The sequence below is a fragment of the Rhopalosiphum maidis genome, chromosome 2 (genome assembly GCF_003676215.2).
Source record: "Rhopalosiphum maidis isolate BTI-1 chromosome 2, ASM367621v3, whole genome shotgun sequence".
In the NCBI taxonomy this organism is placed as follows: Eukaryota; Metazoa; Arthropoda; class Insecta; order Hemiptera; family Aphididae; genus Rhopalosiphum; species Rhopalosiphum maidis.
Window position 1 is genome coordinate 19,965,687 of NC_040878.1, and position 11,468 is coordinate 19,977,154.

The window sequence follows — 11,468 nt, forward strand, 5'->3', positions numbered from 1 at the left end:
AAAACGACAAACGATTAAATAATTTGATTAAGTGATTAAAATTTAATAAAATGGTATTAAAAAAATAATAATAAAAAAATATATATAAACACTATATATGGGTATAAAATATTTTATTTTTAGATATTTATGATGTGTAAATGGACCAATTTTTCGTGTATAAACTTTTTTTCATCGTTCACATAGTTCCGGATGGACGCATGTAGCTTAAATATTATGTTTATTAGATAAAAGGTCATTTAGCTCGCAATAAATTTATGTAGTTATGATTTTTTTTTCCAAGTGTAATATTTTGTGTTATTCTATAATTAATAGCAATTCAGTTACAAACACACACACACTTAGTACATAATGTTATGCATATATGTACTTAGAATGTTATCAATTGACATCCCTAAATAATATTGTTTGAATTAAGTCACATATGTATTGTATAATTTTGACATTCATTGAAACTATAATATAACACTGATATTATAAGAAATATATTGTGTAATATGTGTATTTTTTTCAAAACAACCTACCAACCGTGCATGTTCTATATTTTAGTTTTAGGGGGAAATATGATTAACATCTATACTATAACTTATAATTTTATAAGCATACAGCATTAGCTTACTAGTCTCTACTCGTATTGTTTTTAAATAACGCTACCCCCGTAACAAGATATGAGTATTCTGAGTATTGTAAATTTTACAAGTTAAAAATGCTCATATCTAGTTTAAAAATTTAAAATCTAAAAAAAAACTTAAGCTAAGAAATAGTTAAGAACACAAAATTAATTCTATTGAACGCAAATTTGCTATGTTGTATATATTTTTAGGGCTAATACAACAAATACAAGAATTGTATCCTTTCCAGTCGTTAAGTATAGTATTGTATTCCCAACAAGTAACCATCATAATATGCAACCGTTATATTCCAGTTCATCAATATAAAACCTTAGGAAGGTAAGGAAATTGTACATAAAATGTTGCTTCATAACTTAAGATAATTCTTGAACTGAAATATTCATCGGTTTTGAAAAGTAAAACTCCAAAATTTCAACTTACAATCGAAGTCACCCAATTGAAGCGCCTTAAAACAGTGGTTAGAAACCTGGCTTCTCAGGGTGATACCTGGAAATTTCAGGGGACCATAGTAATCGAGTTATTATAGAATATTTTCTACATTAGTTTTAGCAATGTTTTATTTAAAAGTATTAGATATTTTAATTAATATTATTTTATTATTATTAATTACTATGCATTATAAAAATAATTAAATTCTAAAAATGTAAAAACATATAGACAACCATAATCATGTGCTATGGCAAAAAAAATATTTTTAAATTTTAACTTGCGTCGAGATTTTGTAATAATTCATTTTAATTGATAAAAATAAAGAAATTTGCTTGGAAATTGCAACAAGTAACAACCATGAAGAAATGAAGTATAATATTAAAAATATCTATTATAATTGTTATTATAAAGATTATAGTTTAGTATAAGAACCTATTTAAAGCACAAAATAATATATAAGTAATGAGGTTTTACAAGAATATTAGAATGAAAATCTTTTTTATTTGAGCGTTGAATAATTTTAAATTAAACAACAATTGTGGATATTATGACTGATAAGAAGTCGCCTACTATAAGTAGTCAATTTTTTGATAAACGCCATATTGCACGCAGACTACTATAAAGTTCATGATCAATATTATTGGCACCTGAAAATTAAAAACACTTCAAACATCATTATACAATAGTCAATTTCAGTTATTTGTAATGATGTTAGGTACTGCATATTTGGATATTATTATTATCTTTTGTAGATTATAATACCTATATTTATCTTAAAAGTAATGACCGCCAACGGCAACGGTCTTGTTTCACAAGCTCAAGGAACAATCATCTTTTAAATAAACACTGCCTCCTCTCAAAATTGACGAAAGGAAAATGCTCACTTGCAACTATTATTATTATTTGTCACAAATAGGTAATAGTATCTATTTTAAAATGTATTGAATAATGTGTTGTTTTTCTCTATCAAACTACCGAAGACTATAAATGGCCAAAAAGTAGGACGTGTCGCCTGAGAGAGCGAGGGAAAGAGATAGTCCTCGAACGCCAAAATAGTAAATCCTTTATTAACACCTTGTGTGCCATCTTTTGGTTTTAAAGACTGTAGTCTACAGTGTCATTCTTTCGTCAGTGTACGTGTGTCTACCGCACTGATAAGTGATAAGCGACTGAGCCGAATCGTTGTGTCATTATAACATGCGCATCGTATCTATTTTACCAGTGCCGTAACCTGCAGGGGGAATTCCGGGCTCAAGTCCCTCCCCGAATTGTCAGACGACAATAATTTTATTAATTTAATTACCGTCTGTGGTGATAAAGCAACGCCGCTCTAATCACACTTAATCTTGATTTGATTATATGTATAATTATATGAATTATATTGTCAGAAATACAGTGCAAACTTAATTTGTCGTCATAATTAGCATCAAAAATTAACCCCCCCCCCATCGAAAAAAATCCTGGCTATGGCACTGTTTTTAGTATTATTACCTTACTGTATCGTATGTTAAATTTGATGCACTCAAAGCGACAAAGCTGCTATCATAGAAAATAATTAAAATCATCATACCTAGTTATTATTGAATCCAAACCAATTATTATACTGATTGGCAAAAAATAAATAAACAGCCTTGTTTTTAATTTTTATTTTGATAACGAATATAAACTTCGCTGTTTATATGTATAAATAATAATTACAATGGTAAAACTTAATTTTAAAATTCAATAATTACTGTTCTCTTCTGTATTATATTTTTTTTCTTTGTATTTTGTATTATTGTATGTACTCTCTTTGCCCGAATGGCCGATAATCAATCAACTGAATAAATAATTAAAAATATGTTGTTATTGCCATTGTCAGCCATATGTAGTGTTGAAATATAAAATATTCGTCGTGTACTCGTGTAGGTACCTAATATATCTGTCTAACTGCAGTTCAAATAATTAATAATCAAATAATTCATTAGAGTGTGAACTCACTTATCTTAACGTTAATCATTCATTAATATTATAGGCGTATTCGAAATAAATCATGCGAGATAATAATGATATTACGATCGATTGTAAGATCACACCGGCCTCGACGGGAACCATTGGAAAAAAATCGCAAAACGCTTAGACTACGAAGATTTCGGAAACCTCGGAATTCTCAGGTTTAATCTCTAAACCGTACTTTAGATCAATGCTGACCATAAAAATAGTAACGTCTGGTGGCGATGGCGATTCCGACGAACCACAACAGAATTCTGACGTGTCACTCAAGTATCGTCCATGGACTCCATCGCCAATCCTGCTGGCCAATTACGCAGGACCGCAGATGCGGCGAATGATCGCGATCGTAAACGCTGCCGTGATGGCGCCAGCCGCAGAAGCTTAATCTCCGGCTCCCTCTTCGTCGTTACGCCAGCATTCCGATGATGATACGCACAACGAAGGCGTGTCAGACGTGTTAAGCCCCGTTGAAGTCACTGGTCCGCCAGCGAGGCGATCTGTATCATTGTCGAATATTTCAATAAGCGTGATGCCTATCGAAATAGAAATACAAATTTCGATCGACGATTCGTATACACGACACCAAAATCGTTAAATATAAACGCGGATATTTTTAGAAACGGACAAAAAGGTTATTCCGGCGTTTGATTTGTTGCTGCGCTTAAAAAATATACGGCGCAGAATGTTATATGTGTACCTATTTTAATATATATAGCTTATACAGCTATATTCAGTGTACTAAACAATACGTTTGATGTGAGTAAAGTTTTTTGTTAAGTTATTTAATTGTTTATTATTTTATATTTTTTTTTTTTTACCCAACTGGTTTAACTAAAACTAACCTGCAGGTGGTTTATGACGGCATGATGGTAACACTCTCTGGCTCTCCGTGTAGCACACATCTATAGAATGATCTCAGCCATAAGACATTTACATATCAAGGCACGAGTGAGATTAATAACTTTTAAATTATAATTAAAAACCAAGTTTGTGGGTTTCTAAGAAAAAGTAAGTTACAAATTTATTAATATTTAAGGAAAGCCTTTTTGTAAGCAAAGTGGCAAGCACCAGTTGTTAAAGCTTATATTAAATCACTGGAGAATGGAGATCCTCTGTATCAGACAGAAAAATGTTCGCGTCATCAACAAAAAGTAAGATATTAGAGTTGTTATTTTGTTATAGGAAAAAATGATATCAACCTTGTGAAATGCCTGAAGTGACTTCAATCTCTTTAAATACATAATGGTTTATTACATTTCACACGTAGAGAAATACAGAATAAGATGATGAGAACCAATATAATAAGGGATTAGAGAAGCAAATGTTTTTTAATTTTAAAATGAATAAACTATGATCAATACTATCGAATGCCTATTCAAAGTCAATAAAAATAGTATCAGTTTGAGTTTGAGACAATGAGTGCTATGTGAAAATGATTATAAATGTAAAATAAAATGTTTAAAATTAATACGATTGATTAATGTTGATTTATTACTTGTATAAACATGTTGTTGCGAAATAAGAACATTTTTAAAAATAGAAGTCAATTTATAGTTAATAATGTTAGGAATTATTGAAGTAAAAGAAATATTAACTTATACATAAGGACTTATAGTGCATTTAATTATTATCAAACTTACTGTTGAAACTCGGTACGTGAGTTTTTTATGATATTTTAATTCTAAGCAAAATAATAAGTAATATGAACATCAGAACATAGTTAAATACTTAAATTGTAATATATATATATATATATATATTAATACCTATAATTATTTATGGTTTAAATTATTTTGAATTTTCGCGGGCACATTTCACTATCGGCAATATTTTTTCGATTCTAATAAAAGGTTTTTGATTCATTTCAGTGGTATAAACCAAATGATCACTAATCACTTGTCAACTTTTTTTGTTATCAATTTATCTCGATTCACGTGGTATCTAATCCTGCATTTATACGAGTTATGAAATATGAATTTAGTGTTTATGAATTACGACTCATTAGTCAGTAGTCACTACTTGTTACTTCAGTTACTTGTTATTGGCTTACTGCATAAGTAATAATACAAAACCAAGAGTGTAAAATACAAAAATAAGTTTGAACTACGGATAGGAAGTTAAATAAATAATTATTGTTTTTTGAATGTATTCATTTTAAACATTTGTTGACAAATCGAATGCCAAATTTCCTATTACTACAATTTCATTATGTCTGAAGTAGATGGTGAGTATAAACCATAAATAATTAAATATAAGTATTTAATTATAATATATAAATATGCTTACTTTCATACTATTAAATTAAAAGTGTTGGTGTTTTACTCGTATTTGTTATTTGACCAATTGTAATTTTTTTTAAATGACCAATAAATTTGTTTTATATTAATTAAAAATATATGATAAGTTGTATAAGTTGGGTAAATTAAAGCGTATAAATTCAAAACATTGCAAAGTAGTCTGTAAATTAAAAATCATATTTATTTTTATTAATACTCAATTTTATTTTATTTTATTTATAATTGTTATAGAACATATATCCAAATTAAGCCATGAAGAACGAATGGTGTCTACAGTTGCTGAAATTATTCAGAAATTGTTGATTGCACAAAAGGAAAACAGAGACGTAAACTTAAATAAGTTAAAATCTCAAATATCATCTAAATATGGACTGAAATCATCTCCCCGACTTGTTGATATTATATCAGCTGTTCCCAATGATGCTAAAAAATTATTGTACCCAAAGTTGAAAGCAAAACCTGTCAGAACAGCTAGTGGAGTAAGTTTTTAAATAGAACTATTAATTGTCTATGCTTAAATAATTTTCTATTTATATTTTATACTTAAATATGTTAATTTTCAATCATGTAGGTAGCTATCGTTGCTGTCATGTGTAAGCCACATCGTTGTCCTCATATAAATATGACTGGAAATATATGTGTGTATTGTCCTGGTGGTCCAGATTCTGATTTTGAATACTCAACACAGTCATATACTGGTTATGAACCTACTTCGATGAGAGCTATCCGAGCACATTACAATCCATATGTTCAAACCCGCCATAGAGTTGAACAGGTACCTGTTTGTTATAATAATAATTTAATTGAAAAATACTAAATACATTTAATGTTATAACACTGCTGACTACAATATAATTTTTTTATTGATGAACAAGTATTTAGATAAGATTAATGAAAATAAATTAAAAAGAGTATTCTAAATAGTATATTGACCACTAGACACTAATCAGCTCAACTAAAATTTTATATTAAAAAAAATTACATATTTGTTCAGTGTTTTTTGAAAAATATTCAACTTCAGTTTAATTTAATTTAGTTATGAAATAAAAAATCCTAAGCGTATCACTATTATAAAAAATTATTTCAAAAATTAAAACTTTAAATTTTAAAAAGAACCTTTTATTTTTGACATACAAAAATGTATATTATAATGAGTTGGAGTTAAATTAATTAAACCTTAATGTGTTTTATAGATTTTTAAATGTATTAATTATAATAATTATTAGGTATTTATATTTTAAATTTAATTATAGAATTATAAACAGTGTTTTTTACCATTGAATTTAAATTGTACATTTTTTAGATATATTAAATTATTTGTGTTGTATATTTATAGCTTAAACAATTAGGCCATAATGTTGATAAGGTTGAGTTCATAGTGATGGGAGGTACATTTATGAGTTTACCTGAAGACTACCGGGATTATTTCATTAGGAATTTACATGATGCTTTATCGGGTCATACAAGCTCTAATGTCCGAGAAGCTGTCAAGTATGTGTTAAACTATGATATATTTTTATTTTCAAAAAATGTTTTTAATTTATTTTTTACAACTTAGATACTCAGAAAGAAGTAACGTAAAATGCATTGGCATTACTATTGAAACTCGACCAGACTATTGTTTGAATAGGCATTTAACTGACATGTTAAACTATGGCTGTACACGATTAGAAATTGGTGTTCAGTCTGTGTTTGAAGATGTTGCACGAGACACTAACAGAGGTCATACAGTTAAAGCAGTTTGTGAAACATTTAATCTTGCTAAAGATTGTGGTTTCAAAATTGTGTCACATATGATGCCTGATTTACCTAATGTGGATCTAGAAAGAGACTTTCAACAGTTCAAAGTATAAATAAAAAATATAAATAAATTAAAATATATTTAATTGTTTTATTTTATACATATTTATTTATGTTCAGGAATTTTTTGAAAATCCAGCTTTTCGTGTTGATGGCTTAAAAATTTATCCTACTCTTGTAATGAGAGGTACAGGTTTATATGAGCTGTGGCGTAGTGGACGATATCGTAGTTATTCACCATCTGAATTAGTAGATTTAATTGCTCATATATTAAGTCTTATTCCTCCGTGGACGCGTGTGTATAGAGTTCAAAGAGATATTCCAATGCCATTAGTTACGTATGTATATAGAATTACCTTTTACATTTTTCAACTTGTCTTAAATTTAATTTATATGTTATTAATTGCTATACTTTTTAATAAACAACTAATCAAAAATATTATCACTATAATTTTAAATATTCAATAATATTACAATTTATTTTCAAATTTAACCTTTTTTTCATATTTTCCTTATTATATTTTTTGTTTTCATTTTTTAAATACTAAATTATAGTATTAAAAAAAGGGTGATCAATCATACCTTAGTACTTAAAAATTAATATACATAAATTAAAGTATATTTTTAATGCAGTGGCATTGTGTGGGTGTAAACTTAATTTATGTATTGAAAAGTATAAGATTATACATTTTTGGAGAGCTCTGCCCCCACATCATCCATTCAGTTTTCAAAAATTAAATTTTAAGCTTACACTTAATTAATATTGTTATTTATTATTTTATTAAGTTATTTAAGTTATCATATGATGTGGCCATGGTATTTCAGTTTAATCAATCCCCATGAACTATGAAAATAATCCATAATATTAAATATTTTATATTATAAAAGACGATGTAATGATAAAAAAAAAAATTTCAAGTTTTGAGGTGTATACATATGCACGCTACACTGCTGGTTTGAACCCCAACAATAAGTTACAAATATTTAAAAAGAATTTGATTATCAAATTTTAATGTTTTATTCATTTTTTGTAATATATTTTTATTTTTGTATAGATCTGGAGTTGAACATGGTAATTTACGAGAACTGGCCTTAGCAAGAATGAAAGATCTTAACTTACAATGCCGTGATGTTCGAACTAGAGAAGTTGGAATTCAAGAAATACATAATAAAATTCGCCCATTTGAAGTTTGTAAAGCTTAATATGTATATGTTAACACTTGGAAAATGATTAAATTAAAAATTTTATGTTTACTGATTAAATAATAATTCTTTTGTTTATAAACGATTATACATATACTTAATAGGTTGTGCTTGCTTTTTGTATTTATTATTAATAAATATTTTAGATTGAATTGATACGTAGAGATTATGTTGCTAATAATGGATGGGAAACATTTTTATCGTATGAAGATCCCGAACAAGACATTTTAATTGGCTTATTAAGATTGCGCAAGTGTACTAATTCGTTTAGGTATAAAATAGAAATGAATTTTATTTCATTTTTTTGGAACTTTATAAATCATATTGTACTTCCATCATATTTTATAGACCAGAGTTAAAAGGAAGAGTTTCAATTATAAGAGAATTACATGTATACGGTAGTGTAGTTCCTGTTCGAGCCAGAGATCCAACCAAATTTCAACATCAAGGATTTGGTATGTTATTAATGGAAGAAGCTGAAAGAATATCTTTAGAAGAACACAAATCTACCAAAATAGCTGTTATTTCAGGTTTGTGTATATCTAAATATTCAATCATTTTATGAATAGTGGCCAAAGACTTATTATTTATCTGATGAGTTATCAATTATAAATTACCATGTTTAAATCAACAGATGTCATTTTTATGTTTATCGATGTTAAAAATATTATGTTATCCCTTATAGATTAATTTCTTATTCTATCCTCTAATGACTCAATACATCTTAAGATCTTCACACAAAATACCTTACATTTTTCTCCACTTCATATAATTTATCTACACATAATCCTATTTTTGATGTCATCCTAGAAATCACATTTTATTGTATTACCAATCCTAACTCCTAAGTATTTGAACTTATTCATATCACATACTGCATCATTCTCTATCTTAATTATGTAATTGAACATGCCTTTTGTACTATCAACTTCTCAGTTCTTTCAAAATCAAATACAATTGATTCTACTTATCCATGTAAATTATATATTATGATATAAATTGCTTAAAATTGCCTATTAATTATTATGTATCTTTATTTTTAGGTGTTGGTACTAGAAACTATTATAAAAAACTTGGATACCACTTAGATGGGCCCTATATGTCAAAACAGCTTTAATTTTTATTTTAATTACTAATGTTTTTAGTAAAGTGAACATTGTTTGAAAAAATGTAATATTTTGTAGTTATTTTTATTGAATAAATATAAAGATATTCAGCAAATCAAATTTTATTAGTTAATTACACGTAACATTTTTAATTACCTACCTGTTTTTTATATACAAAATACAATAATCTATATTATAGGCTATATTTATGAAGTGGATTGGGAGAGCAATTATCAGATTGAACTTTTTTTTTGTGACTCAAACAATAATATATACTTTTTTGTATACATCTTAGAAATTAAGTTTAATAATTATCATTATTACTGTAAATGGTATGAAAGTTAAAACAAATGTATGAATGGTACCATTATATTGTTATTATTAAAGCAGTTATGTGCTATTAACTTATTTTTATATATGCATGTAAATGGAGTCATACCAAAGTATTGAAATATGCCCTGGACAAATTGTAAATTCTAATATTTTTGTATTAATACTATGAATACTTTATTAGCCTTTTGACATTGTTTTTAAATTAATTCAATACAAATTAATACTCATAAATATATATATATTTTTTTATATGTAACAAATTCATAAATATTTTTAAATTATTTAACCACCTATTATTTTTATAAGCTTTTTTTTTTATTATTAAAACAAATATTTACATTTTCTGTATAGCAAAAATACAATAAGTAATACATATAATATTTTTTAACAGGACTTGACGGCTTGAGTGAAGGGGGAGATATGCTACTTTAGTTTGAATGATATATTTTTTATTTAATTACACCACAAACTATGCATTTAGAAGATCACTTGGTCAATTATGCTTTAAGTGTCTGGGATGATTATCTGAGATAGTAAGAGAAGATTGATTTGAGTGGGCCAATCTGTTGGAGTGAAATTTTATATAGTGAGTGGAAGAAAGTTTAGAGAAAGTAGGAATTTTGAGATCATTATGAAGAGTTTTATTGCTAACGTACCAATAAGCTTTGATTAATAAACGTAAGTTTATTGACTGTATAGATTGGAATAATTATAGATTTGATACTTTGATATATCTCCAGATTTGGATGCTATAAGTCATCACAGGTCAAATTAGTTGTTTGAATAGAAGAATTTTATTACTGAGTGAAATGTTGGAGCAAAGAAGATGTTTTAAGCTAAGTAGTTTTAATTTTTGGGATATTTTCTTGGTTTTGATGTGGTTAGCCCAATCGTGTTTGTCGAGATGAATGCCAAAATATTTGACTGAGTTGACAATAGGAATTATTGTATTTTTCAATGAAAGTGTAGGACTGTCTTTAAGGTTCAAGGTGAAGGTGGTGTGTAATGATTTATTTTTATTCTCCATAGATTGAACCAGATTTTTAGTTTATTTAAATGGCTTTGAAGGTTGTTGATGGCAATATCAATATCCGGGGCAGAAGAACTTTTTCATGAATCATCAGCAAAAGAGGGAGGCTATATGGGTGAGGTTAAATGTAGAATTTCAGCGGTATAAGGGTTATATAGTGTGGGGGAGGGGGTGTGAGAATACTACCTTAAGGGACACCTGCTTTAATTGGATAAGCGGCGAACAGTTCGTCCTCACATCTCACTTGGAAAGGTCGGAGTGATAATAAAGAGTTTAGGGAGCAGGAAGCATCTAATTTTGAATAGAAGTCCATCGTACCAATACCAAACACGGTCAACGTGAGGGTCAAACGCCTAGGCTACATTAAGAAATAAAGCTGGGCAAAAATTTTTTTTTTTCAGAGAAGAGGCAATGTTAACTACAATTCTCTGTACTTGGTGAAGGACAAGGACTAAGTGGTTATATCTGAAGCCAAATTGGGTATTTGGAATTATTTTTTTATCTGTAATAATTGGCACGATCTTTTTAAAAAGATTTTTTCAAATATTTTCAAGAATGGAGTGTAACCGACTGATTGGACGATAAGAAAAAGATGAGTCGGGTGCAAGGACTGCAAGGCATAAAGTAAGAATCGGGTGAAAGGTGT

The 11,468-nt window shown here is 28.0% G+C and overlaps 1 protein-coding gene across 1 annotated transcript; it reads left to right on the top strand.

The window, feature by feature from the left end:
* Positions 1-5,000: 5,000 nt before the first annotated feature.
* Positions 5,001-9,579, top strand: LOC113552128 (probable elongator complex protein 3). Its single transcript, XM_026954836.1, has 10 exons — positions 5,001-5,277; positions 5,582-5,829; positions 5,922-6,125; positions 6,687-6,841; positions 6,909-7,197; positions 7,271-7,488; positions 8,206-8,338; positions 8,500-8,624; positions 8,702-8,883; positions 9,397-9,579. Exons 1-10 carry the CDS (start codon positions 5,262-5,264, stop codon positions 9,468-9,470), a joined length of 1,644 nt encoding a protein of 547 aa, XP_026810637.1. The 5' UTR covers positions 5,001-5,261; the 3' UTR covers positions 9,471-9,579.
* Positions 9,580-11,468: the final 1,889 nt, after the last annotated feature.